General features: G+C 42.0%; 1 protein-coding gene across 17 annotated transcripts in view; it reads right to left on the bottom strand.

The window, feature by feature from the left end:
- Positions 1-23,330, bottom strand: part of LOC118225360 (disco-interacting protein 2 homolog C-like) — a 171,071-nt gene that overhangs the window by 82,110 nt on the left and 65,631 nt on the right. For all 17 annotated transcript variants that reach the window (XM_035413619.1, XM_035413621.1, XM_035413620.1 and 14 more), the window contains exons 2-4: positions 8,596-8,667; positions 6,337-6,453; positions 2,457-2,582 (exon numbers count right to left, since the gene is read on the bottom strand). In XM_035413619.1, the coding sequence (XP_035269510.1) occupies positions 2,457-2,582; positions 6,337-6,453; positions 8,596-8,667 (315 nt within the window). The remainder of the gene's footprint in view (positions 1-2,456; positions 2,583-6,336; positions 6,454-8,595; positions 8,668-23,330) is intronic.

Raw genomic sequence — 23,330 nt, 5'->3', positions numbered from 1 at the left:
TAGGAAGGGTGATTATTGCTGCTGCCAGCACAAATATGTTTATAAATCTTTTGGATGCTTCTGGCCTGATAAAAGGTCCACCCCGTCTCCCTCTCCAAAATCAGCACAGGGAACCCACTCGCAAAAACAGGAAGTGGATGCGACCTGACGCTGCATTTGTTGACTGCCAAATAAGTGGTTTCCTAGAGACACTTAAATCTAATTATTCCACCATGCCCCGAGAGTTCCTGATGACACCCCGGAGACAAAGCCGCGGGAGGCGCTGAGCACGGATAACGAGTCGCCAGGACGATGCCGGGAACGTGGAGCTGGAGACCAACCTGGACGCAAAGCCGTAGCTGAGCTGGGAGCGGGCGTTCCCCCACCTGAGGCGCTATCCGATTTCCGCACCGTGAATCCTGATTGGGCAGAGCGACCAGTTTCCCGGTCAAGGTAACGACTGTGTTTGGTTGTGATGAGTCACTAGCAAGCACCTTGGGACCAAGAAATGAGCTCCAACAAATATGTAGCTTTTTTTAAGCTTTGCTTATCACAGCTAAAAATACTTTCATACAGCATATCTGACAATTCTTCTGAAAAATGTGCCATTGTTAAACACACAGAACAGCCGTGTGTGTGTGTGTGTGTGTGTGTGTGTGTGTATGTGTGCGCAAGTGTACAGTATATGAGTGCGTATGTGTGTTTTAGTTAGTGTATGGATACATCTATGTAGTTGTCAAAGGACTGTTCTTACTGACAGTCTGATCACGTCCTGCATTGACATTCTCAGTTATCTGAGGAAGAGTTCTTCTATTTCTCCTTTCATATCGCACTAATGCACAAGCATCACGGTCATCGCATGTGCACTTTTGACCACAATTTCCAGTTCCTAATTACTGATGTCTTTCCCATAGATCTAAATGCAGAACTGACTGGTGTTCCAACCGAAACACCAATCAGTTGAGCAGTCTTTGTGACTGAAACTCCTGCCATCCATGCTCCAATAATGAACCCTCTTTCAGTCTTTTAGATCTTTTGCTCTTGCCACCTTGATCCTAAATCGAGGTCAACTCAACGTTTTTATACATGCCACAGAGCATGATAGGATGTTAATGTCTTAAATGTACCATACAGCACAGCTGTATGGAAGCATCTGCATTTGTCATGTTTCTCCACTCATTCATGTGTATGTGTGTGTGTGTGTGCGTGTGAGTGAGTGTATATGTGCGTTTTAGTTTGTGTATGTATGCGCGTGTCTGTGTACACGTGCATGCAGGCAGCGCTTTGAATTTGTGAGTAATGTGCAATCACTCTGATAGCGGTTCCCCAGATCGGCTGTTTTCCAGCCCCCCTGTCCTTGTCCCAAAAGAGCACACAGCCTTGACCACCCTCTAAGCCCATATTTCCTCTGTATGAGGGGATCATACACGCCTGGCTGAATACCTCCCAGAATCGGCTCCAGGGTATGACCATAAGCATGGCCCAATGCATTGACACTGCCACAACAGTGACCATACAAGCAGCCTGGTTTCACTACTGAATTCTCCCTGTCTGAATAAGCCATCTTTCTTTGCGAACATCTCACATTAAATAATGTACTAAATAAACAACCACATAATGCTCAGTAGGATTTCAGGTCAGTCTGACATTGCGCATGCGTAAAAATATGATGAAACCCTACCAATTCCAACTGCCAGTTTTAGGGCTGTGTGATCATTTTTTTATGTACACAAAAACTGTGGCACAGTAGATGGTCGGAAGTTTGCTATTCAGGAAAAACTTGCAGTCCTATTTATGAATACACTGCACACAAAGGCAGCCAAGAACAAAACAAATACCTTTCACCCTCATCATCAGCTGGACATGACTTCACAAACAGCAGAGTGGATTACCGTCTCTGAGGGGTACAAGAGTGTACAAGACCAGTGACACGGCTGATGTCAACGCACAGAGATGCAGTCTAGTGGAAGATAACTGGAGAAAAAAGCACTGGAAAAAAAGGCACAAAAATACTTTTTCTACCGTAGGCTGTTTGGTCATCAAGGTTTTTAGTTCCACATGTGATTTGGATTACCACAGCTTAGCAGTTATATAAAAAATGAGAGAACAGGCCACAGAAACAATGACCAGCACATGCTGACAACAGATAGAAAGACGCAAAGCTTACGAAGGAATTGCAGCAACATGGAGGCTAACAGAACAGAACACTTGGACTTGATTCATGGGTGTTTGTCTCTTAAGTGGAACATCGGTGGAATACACTTCTATTGACGGGGCACCACCTTTAAATTGACTGAATATATCTATGAATATAAACAGTACGGTTCTCTTTGTGGTTCTGTGGATTCATTATCAAGCTGCTTATAAAGGGGAAGAAAATCACCAAAAGAGCCACCCAAGGTGAAAGCAGGCTGAGGTGTCTGGGGAACACACACCCCTGACACTCTTCAGCCGGGCGCGAGGTGCGGGAAACTCACCTGGAGGGGTGTAGGCGTCCATGGATGTCTGGACCACCAGGGACCGGCGTTTGGATGGCATGGGCACGGCCATCTTGCGCTCCTTGTGTTTGGCGAGGGCGGCCTGCACAGCCTCCGTGTGCACATCTGCAGGACACGCGGGAGAGACACATCGTTTAACAATCCCACCAAAGTGCATTTCAGCCCGTTTATTGTAGCGACATTTTCGCAGAGTGCCTGACTTGAATACATCTTTGGTGACGCACCCTTTACTTAAACCATAATTCAACATACACTGCATAACCAAAAGTATGTGGACACCACACATCTAACATCTCATCCAAAAATTATGGGCAATAATAAGGAGTTGGTCCACCCTTTGCTGCTATAATAACCTCTACTCTTCTGGGAAGGCTGTATACTAGCATTTAGAGCACTGCTGCAGGGATTTGCTTCCATTCAGCCAGAAGAGTATTAGTGAGATCGGGCACTGGTTGGCCAATTAGGCCCAGATTGCAGTGGCTTTCCAATTGATCCCAAAGGTGTTGAATAAGGCTGACGTCAGGGCTCTGTCAGGGTAGTCAAGTTCTTCCACACCGTTCTCGCCAAAACCATTTATATTTGGAACTCACTGAGTGCCGGAGGGCATTGTCATGCTGAAACAGGAAAGGGCCATCACCAAACAGCTGGGGCAGCACAGAATAGTCTAAAATTTGATTTTATAATATGTCTGGCATATATTGAAATATGCAACAGCCACATTTTCATCATGAAGAGAGGTGTGACGCGTGTGTATTTTGGCTGAATTTCTAGATGAGATGAGCATCAGTGTTCAGAATGGGCTGTAGGGGCTTGATACCACCGGTTGGGAGATCAGCAAGGATTTGCAGTAGCCCCACTGGGACATGACAAGGGCCTGGACAATGAGCTGGGTAGCACGTGCAGAAAAGAAAGGAGATTTTTCAGATGCTGAAGACAGGATTATTCACAGTTAGAAAACATGCATGTCAATGAATAGTACCAGAATTCTGAATTGCCTCAGGTCCTGCGACAAGAAAACTGTAACCCTGCCACCGTTCATAAAGGGGATGAGCTCATTATATGCCAGAGTTTGTCAGCCTCTACCGTTCTCATATCAAACTGCTGAAGGAAAACAGGCATGGGCTTGTTTAGAACAAGGATGGGAGACCTCCTGGGAAAACCAAGTTGCTGCTGGAAGAGGTGTTTTTGAGACAGCAGGGGGCAATCTTCCCTTTGGACAAAATAGAAAAAAAACCCAGAACAGTGATGGGCACCGTTCTAGAGAATGTAGCATCCTTGAGATCAGATGTTGAACTGAGGTCCACTGTGGTTATTAAAGCTCCAGTGGCACTTTTCAAAAGGGTGGGGGTGCTAACCCTGATGTCTGGGTCAAATTCCCACAAAAATGGCTCTCTACATTTGCTCATCTAATCACATTTACATTACATTATGTTACATCTACAGTCGATAGACCTACTTAGTTAAACAAATCAATACAAAAAGGGGTGAGCAGCGACCAGCGTCCAGCAAACATCCATAATTCATTTAAACATAAGATCTTTGCAGATCATTCTGGAATTTCAAAACAAAATAAAGGAAAAACATCAAAGTAATGTCATAAAATTGCAGACACCCGTATCCTTAATTGGGGACATTAAATACAGGTGTTCATTTTAAAGCAGCAATAAGTGCCAATTTTTCCGCCAAGAAGAATCTCTCGTGCCAGTAGCTGTACCACTGGGGATGCTGAATGGCTGAAGTTGAGCAGGTGTGGGCTTGGTTATGAATTGGGAAAACTAAGTTACTGCAGATGGGCTGTGCCAGATAAACCCCAATTCCCCAGTACAATGACAGGGATGCTGCACTGAAGGAGACACATTTTTGAATGAGACATTAAACCAAGGTTCTGGCTCACTGTGGCCATTAAAGTTATGGCAGTTATTGTACAGTCAAGGGTTCCCTAGTGTACTGGCAAAATAACATTGGCGGAGGTAGAGGCAAGTTACTGTACATGACTCAACTGTAATGTGCTTTGAGATAATGAGAAATTAGTGCCATTATTATTATATTTATATTATAAATATTATAATTAGTGCAATTATTATATGTATTCCTGCCACTCCCCGCCAATGACCCAGATCAGGAATAAGCGGTTTAAAAGGATGGATGTAATATAATGGCATATTTAAGAAATGGTGTAGCACTTTATTTACATAAATGAGAAGTCATTATTCTTTTATTTACTGAAAAAAATTGATATGATTTGGGTAGTGTGACATCTGTCTGCTGTGTGTGCTGACAGCAGCATACACGTCACAGTTAATTGGGCATAATGGGATGCAAAATCAAGGGACAAATTTGTTTCATATTTACCCTATATTTTCAACTAGAATGACCTGGATCTGGGCTAAATTCAAGGTGTCACTTTATCAGCTCAGACCTAGGGCCACAATCATGAACAATGAGTCTATCTAGACAAAAGCTTATTCTGGGTCTGAGAAAGCCCAAAAATAAACAACAAAAAATGACATTGCAAAACCAGCTCCCAGAAGTGTCAATTAAATCCACACCAGAAAAGAAAAAGGAAGTGCCTTGAGAAAGGCTTACAGAGGGTAACAGAGGAAAATTGACAAATGTCCTTTTGGTAATAGCAATACGTTAAAATTTTAATACATAGTGGACTTCAGAATTACTAGTGTCGTTAATAAAGATGAGAAAAAATGTACACAAAATAAACAGCAATGGGAAATTTACCAAAAATTGGTACTCATGAGAATTCACAATTCCATTAGCCTAGGACAATTAGATACAAAAACAGCCCCATAACATCAATTCAGCATCCACCTCTATATTTTGCCATAGTTATAATGTCCAGTTTAATCAAAAGACAGACCCTTCATCTTTTTTTCTCGTAAGCACTCCATGGTTGATTTTGAGGTATGCTTGGGATCATTGGTTTACTGAATAATCTGGTACTTGCTAGAGCTCATGATTCTATTGACCGTAATGAGGACCAGGACCTGTAGATACAAAATAACACCTTAACATTGAAGATCCGCCACCATATTTAACCATATCAATTTTGGACTCATTTGACAACACAGTTCCAACTGAAATTCCAGCCCTATACTTTTATTGGAACCACTACTTCTGGAATGAGAAGGACCTGCTGTTCTATTTCAATGTCTTGGAGGAGATCATTTCCAACATGATGTGAGACAAATTCCCCAACTAGGCCATGCAGGCTTCAGTGTCTTTGGACAGAGTTTCTGACACAAGCTTCGCCCAGTAAGCTACAAGAGCAGGGTATTTCTCCTAATGATGTAAGTGGATAATTACTCACTGTAGATGTATTCTACTGGGGAAACTATGATGTACGACAACAGACCCGTGAGACTCCTAGGGCCCACCTTCTGGCCACATGCCTGTATTTACATAATCAAGAAGGCTGTATTTCAATGGGAACACAATCGCTGTGATCCTCAAAGGGAAGAGTATGCTTACACAAGCAAGCCACGTCAGTAGCTGCATGTGCTGTACCTTTGGGGAAACATTGTGGTAACCTCTTACACCTCACTCACAGGTGAATCATACTGGAAATAAAGTGCAGTCTCTGAGAGGGAAAACTGAAGACAACAAAAACATACTCTGTTATGTTCTTCAAATATATCTGAAACTTTAACATGACATTACCAAAATCTCCATTTGAGGGAGCAAAATACTGCCTTAAAGTAATAAATAAATTTGAGTAAGGTCAGGAGGCAGAATATTTCAGCAGTGAATGGTTCTGTCACTGGACCGACCCCATGCTGGGAATTTCCTGTAGACCCTTGCTATCTGAGCGTACGTAGTCTTTCTCCTAAAGGGGCGGAGTACGTACCTGATCTGTACCTCTCGTCCCGGGACCCAGAGGAGCGGCGCCGGTGGTACCGGGAGGAGGAAGAGGAGGATGGAGCGAGAGGGGGTCTGCGTTCGTGGGCCATGGATGACTCGGCTCCTGTGACACACAGAAAGGGTAAACGGGAACGCCCCGCAGTCAGGGTCAACGCAGCTCCGCACACCTCCAGTCATCACAGTCACACAGCTCCACACACCTCCAGTCATCACAGTCACACAGCTCCACACACCTCCAGTCATCACAGTCACACAGCTCCACACACCTCCAGTCAACACAGTCACACAGCTCCGCACACCTCCAGTCATCACAGTCACACAGCTCCACACACCTCCAGTCATCACAGTCACACAGCTCCACACCTCCAGTCATCACAGTCACACAGCTCCGCACACCTCCAGTCATCACAGTCACACATTCACACATTCACTGAAAGGGAGATGAGCATTTACTCAACACCACATTAGCTTAAGAACTCATAACCCTGGCCTGAATCAAAACTGCCATCATAAAAGAATAAAGTTTTAGAAAAATGATAATTAAATTTATTTACAAATAAGCAAATTTCATACAAGGAAACAAGAAGCTACCATGTGCCACACAATGGAATAAAAAAGTACATAACAAATAAGGGTAAAAATGCATCATACTAAATCAAATAAGTCAACATTTATAAGCTTAAACAAGTGCGCTTTCCGCTGCGTCTAGTGACTGACATTTTTGCGTGGTTTAATGCTGTGGAAAGCCATGCAATGAGGAACAGGCCATATACAGTAGTTTTAAAGACTGGTCAGGTTAAATAGGAAGCAGAATGAATCTGATCATGCATGAGGCGCTCGGTCAAATACGTACAATCAAAATCAGTGGGTTTTTTGTGTACAACACACAGGAAAGCCCCTAGTGCCCCTGAAAAAATTCCTCTCCACTGAAACCAATGCAGAGAAGACAATGCTGAACGCATTTACCAAAAGAGCAACTGGCTAATCTTCTGTGCAACTTGACGGTAGCTTAATCAGTTCAATGGCTTAACAGTAAGTCTGAGAGAAAGCCTGAAGACACTGCAGTGCTCCAGGACAGGGAGTGCATAACCTTGCAGGCATTGTGGGCCTTCAGGACCAGGGCTGGGCAGTTCCTGCATGTCTTACAGATCTCAGAGATCACAGGTGAGCAGCAAGGTGTCACCACAATATAGAGCAGCAGATGGACTACTGAGGCAGTGTTACGCATAAACAGAATAAAAGGGTGCTGTCATAGATCTGATCTGAATGATACATCATGCCCCAGTACACACAGAGACAGTATTGGTAATAGGTTTGTGTGTGCTTTAATACAGACTTCCCAGGCGTCTAACAGTGTAATGCAAAGCTGCAACCTAATATCCTCACGCTAATGCATATGTAAAGCTTTTTCATGAGTAGCTCATTTAAAAAAATAAGTCAGAAAACCCCAGCTACAAATATCATCTAGTGGCACCAAAATGGACCATGCCTACCAAGCGTTCACAATGGGGCTTGGGGCTTCCAAGAAGATTTTTTTGGCAGCAGACATTGTTGCCATCTCAGAGAGAGAGCCCTCCAGCTGACTGTGAGGCCTTGAAGCAATAATAAACATAATGCCTTTTGTCAATATTATTTCCCCTACAGAGTTTTATACATCTATCAATGCAAATGAATGACACTTTGATCTATTAAAGAAGCTTCCGTATTTTCATATCATGGTCTCTATTACTTTTTCATAAGGGGGCCGCACAAAAGGCTGCACTTAGGACACCGGATGCACACGTGGCACAGAGTCGGCAAAACGCTGTTTAATGTTCCTTTGCACCTCAGCAATTTGCCTGAAATGGCACTTAACTGCATTTTACAGGAGCTACTGGCTCATTCTCGAACATCCAAGAACTGCTTTCAGAGTGCAATCTGGGACTTGTAAAGCTGTGAGAACAGAGAGAATTCTGGGACATACTGTGTTTAAGACCAGGACCAGACAGCATTCTGGGATAGATGTGAATAAGACCAAGGACAGAGAGCACTGTGGGTCATATGGAGTTTGGATCAGGGAATTCTGCAGTAGGTAAAATCAGAATCTTGCAGTATTCTGAGATACATAAGACCTGGATCAGAATGCATTTTGGAAAATTGCAAAGATTTACCTACAGCAATACTACTGCAATGAAACGTGTGAAGAGGTGCATGATGAAAATGTTCCTGAGGCAGGGTGCTCTAAAAGTGGAGACTGATCCCCTACCTGAAGGCTGTGGGAGGTAGGCCCCGATCAACTTCGCCCGCTTTTTCTCGTAGCCTTTCTGTGTGATGTCACCTACCGGAGGAGAGGAGAGAAGTGGTTAACAGGAGGAGAGAAACAGTTGAGTAATAGCTTAGCTGTGTGCTGCTCAGTGGATCCACCCAGAATAACCAACAGGAGCCAGCGAGGTGCCAACGGATCAGGCCGACCGTGGTCCTGAAACTCTAACCAACACACTGAACTTTACTCAACAAGCAAGGATCACCTACAGACAAAGGGTGAACCACTGACGTAATTTATCACTATTGTATTTGTTGTGGGAGAATCACCCTTGTGCACACACTTTCACAGTGCATAAGTTTGACAATTTCAAAGATCTGTGATATAATTACACCGATTCACATACAATGACATTCATGATATCAATCAATCTGATGGCAACAAAGCGATTGGAGATGTAAGACTGGAGTTTAATATTGAATTTACTACTGAATTGAATTATTCACCTTTCTATGATTCAAATATATTTTTTAATGTAGCAGAATCTATATGTGGGAGCTAGGGTTAGGGTTCGGCTTGGTTAGCATTCATACACTCGGCCCACCTCTGCACTGACTTCCTATTTCTGACAGGAAGTGCGAGGGAACCCACGGGTCAAATGTGGAGGACGGGTAGCAAAAGCAGTCAATGAACAGGACAAAATACTTTATTTCTGAAGTGAAATTTTTCTGCTCACATAAACACAAAGGAGGTCTGAGAAGTAGCAAGGAAAGGTTGTGCAATGAAGAGACCCACAACAACCCCAATTCCACTTCAACCCCTACTTGCCAATACAAGGATTCTGGGCATTGCAAAGGCCCCTGTTCTACTTTGAACTGTGAGCATGGTTTGCCCTTTTACAGCTGTGAAAAAACAATTCTCTGTCTTGATTTATTCATTTTGCATAAGTTCTTAACATTGTTTTTATCGTCTTTTTTTTTTTTGTTCTCTTCCGGTCTTTTAAATATATAATTTTATTATGCTGTATTGTGATCCTTTTAAGCATGTTGAACCTGTGGCCTGAAAAGCACCATATAAATAAAAATTATTATTATTCATTAAAACTTTTTAGTAGAAGGAAAATCCAGACTAATGTACATACTCATGAGAGCAGTGTTATACAAGGAAAAGTCACAGGTAGGCAGACAGATAGTCCACACAGCAGACTACCAAACTGAGAGAAAAGATTTTGTCAATAAAACCATTAAATTCACATTATTAGCTATGCAAACTTTGTAGACTCATACTAGTTAAAATTTGAAATTATAAATAATAAAAGCTTGTAGGCCTACTTGGTGCCTCATGGATGCTGCTTCACTTAACCATTTACAGAACAATGTACATGTTGGCTTTGAAAACATTTACATGAATAATATCAGTGATTGCATCTTGATTCTGTAGCCAGGAACTAGCATCATTAAAGCACTCCAGATTTGTCATTGCCAAGTGCTGAGAAATAGACTTCACTGAGAAGTGGCCTAGTGAATGTCAAATCTAGCAATTGAGACAATAATTGGAATTTTAATGAAGCAAACCCACTTGCTTCATTAAAAACTAGATGGCAAACTTACAAATTTCAATTATTAGTCAAAAACTGAATGCAACAGCATTGTTCCTGTCATGTCTTATCACTCCCTGTGGCAAACTCAAATTAGCACATTCAGAAATTTACAGAAGCCTAAACTCCTGTCGCCTATGACTTGATGATGCCAAATCATAACACACTGTACAGGCTAATTTAAGTTCTTATAGCAAGTAGACTATGTTAACTACAAAAAAAAGCTCAGCAATACATCAAAATTACACGCTGAATCTATTGATACATGTGATTAATGTAGGTCGTTGCTATTTCATCACCGAAATCACAAGCATCATCATCTTGAAATTAAAATAAATACACTGTATTTGTTATATATTTGGTATAATTAATACCAATTAATTATTTAAATAGTGCAATCAAAATAATTACGAGATTGGAGGAGAAATCTATTGAAGAAATGAATTCATGCCTGTGAAACCCAATACTTTATAATGGGTTTCAATGGGGAATTCTGCTTTTTGACATCATTTTTATTAGAGTTGTAACACCTGCCTTAACCACCGGGGCTTGTGAGTAGCAAACTTTCTGCCTATCCCTAGTACCCTTGTCATCGAGACAGGGCGGAGGGGTGCAAAAAATAAATAAAATACATAATCTTCAAACACAAAAGAGAAGCAAAGAGGTACGTGGTATCTAATCAGTAAGGACAGCAGGTGTTATGAGTTTCCTGTTATTAGCTAGGGGTTGTCTGGAATCTCCTTTCTCAAGTCTTATTTTGGAAAACATGTCTATTACTATTGAATCACGTTCATGTTCAGGCTTGTTTTCTTTTACTGTTAGCTGGTCTTTCATCTACCAAAAATAGACAAAAACTGATTCTTTCCTCATCCTCTCAATGCCAAATCAGTTATAGTACATACATTTATATATCTGCAAGGCAGAGCATGAGATATTTCACCTTCTTGGTCCAAGCTCAGTTTGATCACATGAAATACCCTCCAGTGCTCTAACCCCACGAGCCAAAGCATCATCACTCTTCCTCTCAAATTACGTCCACCATAACTGATATTGTTCCTACAGGATGCGTGGAGTGAACCGTTCGGTGAAATCTAAGAGTGCAATATCAAAAAAATCATTTTGATTAGGACTGTTCTGGGAGCTACAGGTGAGTCACTAGACTGTGTCAATAGAGGCTGTGAACTGACAACCATCTGGTGCAGCCTGGTCACTGTCACTGCCAACTACAGTGATTAAGTAGCTGTTAGTTGGTTACAGAATACATTTGATGGAAAAAAAATTGCAAATATCCACTATGCAAAGGAATTGTGGATATACCTCTCAACATGTATCCTTACATATAAAAATTATATATAAATTAAGATTTTAAGCTTTAAGTTTAAATCAAAATTTTTACGCTTTGAGAACACGGAAATTCAAAGGTATTTTAATTTCCTTAATCTGAAAGTCTCTTACTGGCAGCCAATTAAATACCTTCAGCAATGTGGTGATAATTCATTACATGTAACCAAAAACACGATAAACACAATCGCACGCCATCGCCCACTTCCCCCTCAAAAGATAACAATTAGCCGCCTATCTGAGAAATGTCAGGTTGACTGATGATGGATTGATCTGTTGTTCCAGCATGTGTGCCAGAACAGCGTTTCCACATTTACATTCAATATGGTATCCACAACAGCAGCCTCATTAGCAGTACCTCATCTGCTATTGGAAATCAGTATTTTTCTATTATCTGTTAAATATTTAATGTGTGGTATACTGTTCAGTATAAGCTACAACAGTTTTCCTTTCAACTGGAGTTCAACTTTATACACGGCATTACTGAAAATTACAACGTGCAAACAGAAAATTGCTCCACCTAATGCACCATGTAGACTTTCAGTTAATTGTGTCAGAAAACAGCATGTCTGTAAAAAATTACCGCAACTAACATAAATCACACAAAATGCTGTCATAAAGGGCAAGTCCTACTGCTCTGAATTTGCACTGTAAGTAATATAATTGAGAAAATACCAAGTGCATACACTCTAGATTCAGATTTACCTAGTCACATTGTAGAAGCTACAAGAAGCACTTTACCCATACAGAAAATAATCTCACGCGCTCTGAACACACGTAAACACTCACACGTGCGCACAGATTGTGAAAAACAATTTCCCGCATGGCTTCAGCACGGTTTCCTCTTTGAGGCTCCCCTTAATAGGAATCAATTCAAGGCATCCATTCCACATAACAGGGATATGGAGGAGGAAGGGCAGCTTCTGCTCTGCGAGCCAGTGAAAGTAAAAGCACACGGACACATAAGCAATAACCCAATTACAGACACTCACGCAGCAAAGCATCGCATGGTACTCACTAGTACCTCTTCATCTCAGGGGAGGCCTCTATTCTCTCTTTCTCACCCACATTTACATTTCAGTGATTTAGAGCACTTACACAACTTATTTATGTACATAGAATTCATTTATAAATCCAGATACACACTGAAGCAATTCAGGTTAAGTACCTTGTTCAAGGGCACAACAGTAGTGCCCTACCTGGGAATTGAACCTGTAGCTCTTCCCTGAGAGGGGATTTTCTAGGCTAATAGATATGCTAATTATAAATATTGGCGCACTTGATCCGCAAAAGGACTACAACCGTGTCTGCCTAGACACAGGCATGGCCAAAAGGTCAACCCCAACTGGTCATCAGCAAAGGTATGACATCATGAGAAAAAAATTCCATTCCCACCACCGCTTCAACTGGTAAAGAGATAAACACCAGCCAGTAGGGTCAAGGTAGCTCACAAGACTGTAAATCATGAAATACTACTGCTGAACATAAGCTTTTACCATAAGTTTTTTAAAACTTTATTTAACCAAGAATGACACGGTCAATTCGATTCATTTTCACAGTTCCCATGTGAGGAAGTAAGGCTTGTGGCAAATGTCTGGGGAGGTCAGGCAATGGACCATAGGAAGAGGGTTACTAGTACATGGACAGACTGAGTTGTTACCCAGGACACAAAGGCCCCGAAGGGTATTGGGGCAGGGAGGAGGGTGCGGGGACAGAGACAGACTATGGGCAGGGATAGGGATGTTTAAATATAACTAAAGGTTCATCTCATCTCACTTGCAGCTATAACAGAATCTGAAAAGAGTGCAACGTTTAAATAAACTTTTTAAACTGCATCTCAGTTGCTTCCTGAGTGATCCGAGGACAAAAGACTGTGACAAAGATGAATGAGTTAGCAGAGGCATGTGGCAATGAAGAATGCGTCAGTGTTTCTATATAAAAGAGAGCCCTCAGACTCTGCCAGGTGTCTCAGATCTCCCACAAAATAATTTACAATAGCTCACTTTAGACCCAGTCAGGCTGTTTACAGCCCACTCCTCCTGGCCTCATTCAAGGGGGAATCTCTTCAACGTTCTGATAAACATCTGGCCAAGAAATGAAGCAGGGTTTCAGGAGAAAATCGTTCCTGGAGTCCCAGTGTGTCCGTTTCAGGCCCTCTTAGCCAGACCAGCCGAAACACTCTAAATTGGAAAACGTGTGCGACTATTGTCACTTGTTTTCATTGATCGTTTTTAAAATTCTTTATTCATCACTTACATAAACTCAAATGTTACTTTTTTTTCTGTGCACAGTTTGACGAGTTCACAACATTAGCTCAAACTATGTGAAGAAATAAATAAATGCATGTGTTTAATTCTAAGTTGAAAGTTAAGTATAAATTTAGTTTGAATCCAAGTCTGTATAAGCGTCAAACAGAGACCTGGCCCTTTAATGAGCAAACTATTTAATTCTGAAACTATATTATAATTCAGCTACTTAAGATTTCACGTAACCAACCCTGTTCCTGCTGATCTACTGTTGGTTTTTTGCTCAAACCCTAACAAAGCACACCTCATTCAAAAGCCAGAGATCTTGTTGAGCTACTATTTAATAGTCAAATTAGGGGTGAAGTGAAAACCTACAGGATGGTAGATCTCCAGGAATAGCATTGGTTACCACTGCAGTGGCAGGTCTAAAAATAATCCCCCCACATCACCATGGTTTCTTGTCGCTAGACAACAGTAGAAGAGGACTGAGGAAGAAAAAAGGACTATGAAAGGACAACTGTTGACCAATAAAATGCATCTTACTCACACACTGCAGTAAGGAGGCCTAGATGTCCCACAATTCAATCAATGAGGAAGCCCAGGGGGTCTTCAGCAAAACAGAAAAAATGTTTTTGTTTATATGCCCACATTTCATAAATATTTCAGATTTCAAAAATTAGATACCTCTTTGATTTTACAAACAAATATCATTTTGCCTCGTTTACACATCCAGGGAAATATTGCTGCATTCTTGCAATTATTAAATATTTATATTGTATTAAATCTTATACAGAAGAACCATAATATAATGGCTTCAAAACATAGACGTGCATCCATGTTCTAGTATGTAAAACAGTCACTGCATTGACGTGATAACCATTTTTATTGGTCCTCATCCACAGGGTGCTCATTTGAAATACTCTCAAATTACAATTTTGAAACCCTTGGGTTAAGTAACCTGGCTTGCAATCCGAGTTCCGCACGTTCATTTCCTTGCCATGACAAGCCTGAGTTCACTTACATTGCAAGCGCTTAGACGATGCGTGAAAAAGCACAGACATGGCCCGCTAAGTGACTGTGACAAAGACCGTGCGTGTGTTTCTACTGTTGCCTTTGCCCCGGCTGACCTTCAGGGCAAGTGGACTGTTACGGTATTCCGACCACTAACCTGGGCCGACAGCACGACAGCTAGCCCACACAAGAGGATTCATCCTGTCTGTCCTGCGTAAATAATAATGTTACTGGAGACCTGCTTGCTTACAAGGAAGCTCTTTTTTTCTGCAAACTGTCATATAAAGTGCATGTTCCCCCTCAAGCTATACAATGCATGCACAAACCAAGAATTCTCAGTAAAATGCTAAGGCCAGTGAATACTTTCAACATGTAATATGTAATAGATGCTCTTGCCACTTTCGTGCAGGCAAGCTAAGTTTGAAATTAAGCATTGCACCTTCTCTGATTGCAGAAAAACCAATGCGAGTTTTTCTGTAAAAAATGAGAACCGCAAGAAATTGGTTACATTTGTGGAGGCCGACTGAAATATTAGAATAACCCCAACAATATTTGCAGGACCAACCATCTACAAAGCAATGTGGCTTTGCCAAAAAAGCTAGCGGTGGTGCATGGTGCTGTGCCTTCCCTCCCTCCCAACTGCTGCTGCTAGCAACACTCCCGGTTGTCCCAAAACAGATGCCAAATGGATTGATTCAGAAGGCCTACTGTTAGCTAGCGATAAATACATAGCTTTCAAGCTTAGATTTGTGGAATCAAAGCTTTTCTTTATCCGCGTGTAATGTCCGGAGTTTGAGACTGCCGTCAAGTCTAATGTTAGTGTACAAGTAGCTCAGTGTTACATTATTACACATTGAATGATCTGCAGTGTTAACTATACGATGGCAAAGGCTTGCTTTATGTTTATTTCTTTCATTTTGTCTGGTAGCCTAATATTACTGCACGGCACAACCTGCTCTAACCTAGTAATGAGGAATGGTTTACATATGAGGTGTTTTAGGAATATGAATATTAATGAGCGCAGGATACACACCCACCCTGTCCTTATCTGCTGAACAGGGCACAAAAATCTAATAGTGTTTATTACAATGTAATGGTTATACCTGTGTTAAAAACTTAAAAGAAATATTAAGACGACAATCAATTGTCACTTCTGAAGAATATAACCACAATGCAAATCCAGCTTCCAGGGCCTTTAAAAAGCCATAAGCCACCAATGGTCCGCATAAATCTGGCAAGCAATCTCCCTGATTCGGGTCTGTAAAAAACAAAGGCAATGCAAGCAGGTGTAAAGCAGGCACCAGAAAAGCTCAGCTCTAAAGGGTAAGTAGCAGTTAAAACCCCAATGGCTGAGGAACAAAGCGCTGGATTGGCTCAGGACAGAACAGTAAGTTACATGCAGCACAGAACAGCCAATGCGTGCCAATGGAGAGGAGCAGGCATGGAAGAGAGTAGCTAACATTGAAGCCTAAAAGCATCAACCCCGTGAGAGGCCTACATGTTCAAGCTTTCAAACCCACATAAATGCATAAAAACAGTACGAACTTAAGCTAGGGCACTAACTTTCCATACATAGAAAGTAGATGGATGTTTACCAAAAAGCTATATGCCTTTTGACGCTGCATATCGCAAGATATGCAAATAAACCTTATATGGGCAACCTTAAAAATGAGGGGCCACCTTCTACAATAAGTGAGCCACTGATTTCAGTCAATTACAAATTTGCAAGCGAGAATAAAGTCTTTTGAATGGTCCATGGATGTCAGCCTCTTGATAATGTCACACATTTTCCGGTCTGTGAAACCTAACTCTCCTCTGCAGAAGGATGCTTCTCTAGGCTCCTTTATCAATCTGGAGCTACACTTAATCTCCTGAAAAGGGGCTTGTGCCAAATTTCATTTCACTGACAACACACAGGTGCCTCCTGAGTTTTGAACTCTTCTCGTATTTAAGGAAGGTATCAGATTCCACACAAAGCCTTCCATCCCTCTGCCATTCACACTAAGGTCAGACATGGCTCTAAATTCAACCTGGAACACCAAGGAGGAAGAAGATACTGGTACGGATGTATAGTAATTTCAATAGTAGCCTACCATTACAAACACATTTTTAACTGGCCTGCTCTCAATAATGTAAATATGACTTAATGTACTGAGAATATCCAGCCCCAGGTGTTGAGCTGATGATGTTATCAGAGCGCACCAAGTGAGCTTGTTCCAAGGGGAGGGGGTCATTACAATTTCCATAATAATTTAAAATTGGAACATTCACATTGGAATATTCCCCCTCTGACTTGCCCTGACCCTGAATACACTCTGACCTGAAGAGTCTCTGTGATGAAGATTGCTTTATCCTCAAAGACAGGCTAAACAGAGATGAATTGTAACACTCCAACAATGGCACAATGCAGTGACCTCCATCAACAAAGAGCTCTATCTACTGTTTTCAATTCTTGAATGGAATCCATTACTGTTTAGAGCTTTGTTACGCAGAAGGTAAAACCTGAATATATTGGTTGGTTAACGCTAACTGAACATCGACACTGAACATTTTTCACTTGCGCCTCTGGCAGCTGTGGAGGAAGTTCAGTCCTCTAAAATAATGACTGGACTGAGTGGCGCGCATCGCACATAACAGTGAAGGGCAAGTGCTCGTCTGTGCTCAAATAAAAAAGGGCTTAGCAAGGTGATGGGACTGCCATAGGAATACAGCTGGGCATTCCAAATCGAGAGCACAGAAGAAGCGTTCCCCAACTCCTACAGTAGGACTGAATTAAACGAGATTCTTCATAGTGAGCAATGGGCCGTGAGCAGAGCCTGAGACTCCTTTAATATAGAACTACCCCTGCTGAGTGATTTATCTACTGCATCCATGATGGTTGCAGGCCAAAGGTGCTGTGCCATCCACAAGACAAATCTGCCTCTGCAAAGCCAAAGCTGTTCACTGTTACTGCAGGCATCTTGAAAACCCACAGGGCCCTAATAAAATAACCTGATACCAATTGCAATGACCTTAGCAGTGATTTAAACATTGAAATAAGGCACAAGACTACTGAACTTCCTTCCTTCTGAATTCCTTTTAGAACTGGAATGGCAGTTGGTTATCTCAGATAAATGTCAATTATTGTTGTTTTTGGTGTTATTATTATCATTATTACAATATGTAAATGTACACTGTGGATGCACATAACTATGATTATTATTTTATTACTCTGAAAACATGCAGGTGTAAACTGCAGATGCAAATGGACAGTACATAAACCATTCTTTATATGCATACTACACATACAGTAGGCAGAGCAGGTATTAGCCTATCTGAGGGGAAGAGAACAGAGATTCAGGCGAGGAGGCTCTGATTCTGAAAATAGGACCCAAACAAAGCGGCGGACCATCAGCAGTACCAATGAGAGCCTTTACAAAAGGCAGATAGGCGACCTTTGGCGCGTTCCAAAGCAAACATCAGAAGCGGGGCCAAGGCGCAGGCCCAGAACATTCCCCAGTTAGGACCTTCCCACCATCTCATGACCCGATACTGCGATTACCCAGCTAGTTGCTGAGATGCTTTCAACAGGAATGGATGGGGCGGTCCAGCTCGCTGGGCTCAGTGAACTGGACAAAACCCAGGAGGGAACCTCCGGCCTTGGCCTTTGCACCCCGCTCTAAAATGGAAGGAAAAGATGTAATTTGATTGGCTATGAGTGAATTCAGCTGCAACAAACCTACTGATAATATGTTCATCATAATCCAGCCCAGTTTTTACCTGCACCGCACACTTTCAGCAGAGCGTTCCTCAGCTCTAAGCCATGAAAATACCTTCAGAAGCCACGCCCAGTGTGCCATCGTCTGCACCCATGCGCCCTACCACATTGATTTCCAGAAAATAGAGCCCAAGAAAGGATTTCCTGGTTCTTTATCATCAGCGAGTGTGCCGCCTATACCCCTCAACGTCATAAAATACCTGAGGGACACCAAGACGCCAGTACATTAGCGAGCAGCCTCCACTATTATCTCGATGAATTAAACATGCCATACTTAAAGTGAAATATGGCCAGACCAGTGGGATTCTGGGCACACTGATCTTCTTGATGCTTTGAGGAAGGAATAAAAAAAACACCATGGGTAATTGTGACAGGATCATATCAGTATCTGCTAGCATACCAACCAATTTACACGGCAGAAACAGAGGAAGAGACCCTGGTCTTGATTTTTTAGGGTGTTGTCAGCTTTTAGCTTTTAGCTAGCTTTGTATAGCACAAAAGCCAGCAGCAGGCAAACCACCCTTTTTCATCCACAGCCTCTGAGGAAAAGCACAGAGGCTCTTTAAAACCGGGTCTTTAGCTGCTGTGGAACATGAAAAGTTTTCCATAATTTGTTGACAGTTTCTGTTAGGGATGGGGGAACAGTATGTCCCCTCTCACCTTTCGAATCAACACCTTTAAGCCCTCCCCATAAGTTTTGATCTCAAAGTCAGTAGCCCCCGCCCCAACGCTGTCAACTCTGAAGCAAATGTCCCTCTTCATTTTTCAAGCGAGGCTCTATGGCAGCGCTGTAATTGGTACGAAAATGAACACATTAATAGATAGGCGGCTTTGGGAGAGCAGAGGGTGGTGTGCTCAAGAGGCAGTAACTATGGTGACAAACTAGTGGGAATGGGGAAGAGAGACAGGTTCATGCAGGCTAAGTGACATTGCTTTACACTAACTTTGATGTACATGTCTGTACACACTTGAATGATATAGTTTTTCCACCTTTCATACTGGCTGTGCTGGTTCTGCACTATTACTTTGGTTTCCTTGAGTGGAAGATTTCACCCTTTTATAGATTTCACACCTATGCAATTTATTTACACATTTTTTTCAAATTTCTATTTTTTTAAAATTTCTTTTCTTTCTTTCGAAATTCATAACAGCAAGGTCAGAACATCTCTTTGTATATATAAATAAACAAGCACAAAACCGTCCAGACACATGGTGCACCTGTACGAAGTGTCATGAGTAAAACTTGGCTAACTATATGCCTAGCTAGCTATGGCATGTCCTCACCTCTGTAACGTTATTTGTTGTCCTCTGTGTGTCCATACATCTGTATCGGTGGTACGCGCTAACTAGGTTAACTAAAGTAAGCGAAACGCTAACATGTTAGGGTTAGCTAAAGTAACGTTAGGCGATAAAGCTGTGCTTAAAAATTTTGTGCTGTTCGAAGTGGTGATTTTGGGAGATGCACCTGCGCATGCGTCCTACTGAACGAAGCACCACCTGCCCAAGCGTCCCACCAAATACAGGTCATCCGTGAGTAAGTGAGTGAGTGAGTGACCACAATTTGCCATGCATAGCCCATGGCAGCAGTTCCTGTGTGCCGTGGGAAAAACACATTAAATATAGCCAAGATTACAGCTCATGTATTTTTTTTTCTGCGGCAACCCTGCTGGTCTGCCGGTGATGACAATGGGGGTTTCAGATATTTTGGCTATGCGGTAATGTCCCTGTGTCATGGTCAGGGATAGAGCAGGTTTGGTTCCAGCAGTTCTTTGGCTGTCTACACACTAAAGAAAAAAGGAAACTGGTATTTTAAAAAAAACAGCCAGGGCGGATGAGAGCTCAGCCGCTTGGCTCACCAGGGTCGGTTGTGTGCCGTTTCCATGGAGATGGCACCCTGGTAACATGAGCTGGACCAAGAGAATGCAATTCACAGATTTAAGGCACTATTCAGACACATCTTTGGTAAGAATACAGTTCTTGATGTAGCGAGACTTTCTTTTTTCCCTTTTATTGCAAGAAAATTCCTTAATGAATAATTGCAACACCACTTCAGAGCACTCCATTAGACACTTGAAACAATGCGAGCCATTCATTTCAATCAAATTTAAGTAATCAAAGAGTGCTGCCATGTACAGTGGTTTCATGTTTTGTTGAAGCATGACACTGCCCTACAAAGGTACAGCAAGGGTACAGTGAAATTTGTTATTTTTGCTATATACTTAAGGCAGTTGGATTTGAGATCAGTAGATGAAAACAAAACAAAAGAACAGACAATAAGCTTTTAGTTCATGGTACGTACATGTGTATACATTTTTAACATTTTACAGAAAGAGCTGTTTTTGTGTTGAGTTCCCCGATTATCAGCTGTGCAAAATTCAGTTAACGGATGACTAACAGGTGTCAACTGCTGTCCAGGCGTTTCCTTCTGCATCGACTGTTCACATAGCCTAATAGCAGAGAGCACTTTAGTCTTAAGAAATTTGTATTTTGTCTTAAACGCCTTTAGTATATAGCAAAAAGGCACTGTACATTATACACACACATCACTCCAAGAAGCCAAGAAAAAGAAGCCACGAACCAGAGGTGGGATTCTGATTGCTCTCTCTACTCTAGCCATCTGTCATTCATACAGGCATAGTGCATTTACATTTAGTATTGCATGTACAACCGATTAACTTAACAATATTTACAGAGATAATTCAGGTTAAGTACCTTGCCATCAGGTAACCGACCCGTACAATGGCAGTGCCCTCCGTGGGAATGGAAACTGTGATGCCATTGCCCTACCTGGGATTTGAACCCATAAACTCTGATTTAAATGGCCTCTAAAAATTACACCATACTGCCTCCCACATGATAGGGAAGCACTGTAGCATCCGTCTTGCCAACATGAGAATGAAATGGCTCTCATAGGTTAAAGAAAAGGGCCATTCTGCTGTAAAAAAAACCATCCAATTTAATGGTTACACAGCTGGATGGAGAAAAATGGGACACATGCTGCACTGTTGATATGAATTAGTGGCACAGTGAAGAATTCTACAATGAGCCATGCGAAACCATTCACCTGAACCAAAGCCATAAGGGCAGTTTCCAGACTGCTAAAAGAGCTCACTGCACCACAGAGACCGTCTGAACTCAGGGATGCAGAGAGGAACTGACAATTGGTTACCGTTACTTACTAAGCAACTGCGAATCAGCAGTAAGACATTTTACAATTTCAACAATCGGTATGAGGGTACATTGTATTGTAGTGGTTCTAAGATGATGCTCAGTGAATTGTGAAAACCACTCAAAATTAAAATACATTTTACATCTCTTCCCTGATTGGCTGCACCTGGTGGGTTTGGTTTTGAGAACAGATATGTTTTGCACTTCTGGACCCCACCCCCTCCAAAGTCTGCACGCAAGCTTGGCGCAGATCTGCTTAGCTCTACATCCCACTCAACACCTCAGTAGACAGTGATTGTTACCACATCGGGGCAATTCCATTTGTCAGAGAGCACCCCCCATCACCCCACCATGTCTACAGGTGCTGATACTGCAGGGACAGGAGTGGAGAACAGAGTGAAGGTGTTTTTGAGTGGGAAACTTTTTTTTTCCTCCTCCAGAGGGTACCATGGCCATATAAATTATCCATAGTTCTTCAAGTCAGTGGAAAATATACTTCTGTGCTTTTTTAAGGTGTGTGTGTGTGTGTGTGTGTGTGTGTGTGTATGCTGCTTGTTATATAAACCGATACACATCCCACCTCATTGTCATTGTGTACAGCTGCTGGTTTTTATTAGACTGGATTATAGGCAGAGGAAGGGCTTCTATGTGCAATGAGCAATGTCTTTTACAGGAAATATGACTGCAGGAGCGTGGGCTAGGAGGATTAGACAGCAACAGCCGTCTTGGTGAGCTCAGCTAGATGACTTTATTATCCTAAAGTACCAGTGCTGTTTTTGCCTAAAAAGACTGCCATTGCAGCATGTTTTTACCCACTTAATATTAAGTGGCCCTGACCTCTAATAATGTCATGTACCATTCTCACACATTGCTGTTAGCTTTTCTTAAGTGGCCTTGTATTTTCATTTAGCTAATATAGATTGTAAAAGGCATTATCCAGGGTGATGCACATAGCTGACAATATTAAGATGGTATATGCATTTTGCCCAGCAGGATTTTTTGGAGCAATTCAGCCTGGTTCAGGGGCTGAAGTTGGGTGCCTTTCTCTGTACTTGAATGAAAGAACAGAAAAACTGTTGTTATGAACCACGAGTATCTTTATCATTCTAACATGGATCAAACTGTGTCAGTGCTACATTTCAGCTATCTTTGAGAGTTGTCAGACCTTTGTGTTAGGTATGGTGTCCTATATAAAATGAGCTTATTTCTGGAGAGGGCAAAAATTGCACGGGAAATGAAAGAACAATAATTGTCTAATTATACAAGTAAACAGTAAATATTTGGGAGCCCATGTGATGCACTGCATAGGGTGATTGACTCTCAACTAATATCCAGACTCCCTGGGTGTCAGGGGGCTCGTTCCCTGCCGTGGCACCTTCTGTCCTTTGATCCCTACTGTCTGTGTGAATAGAGTGAAAAAATGGGTGCATAGACTGTCTGCTCTCCTTATAAAAATGACATATTTACAGAAGCTATTCAACCAATGTACTGTGCTATTATCAGTGGCGCACTGTCAGTGTAGCTTGCTTAGTAGTTCCTAAAAAGCACCTTCACTCTGTTCTCCACTTCTGTCCCTGCAGTATCGGCACCTGTAGACATGGTGGGGGGATGGGGGGTG

This window comes from Anguilla anguilla, chromosome 4 (genome assembly GCF_013347855.1).
Source record: "Anguilla anguilla isolate fAngAng1 chromosome 4, fAngAng1.pri, whole genome shotgun sequence".
NCBI lineage: Eukaryota > Metazoa > Chordata > Actinopteri > Anguilliformes > Anguillidae > Anguilla > Anguilla anguilla.
This window is presented reverse-complemented; position numbering and strand designations above follow the sequence as displayed.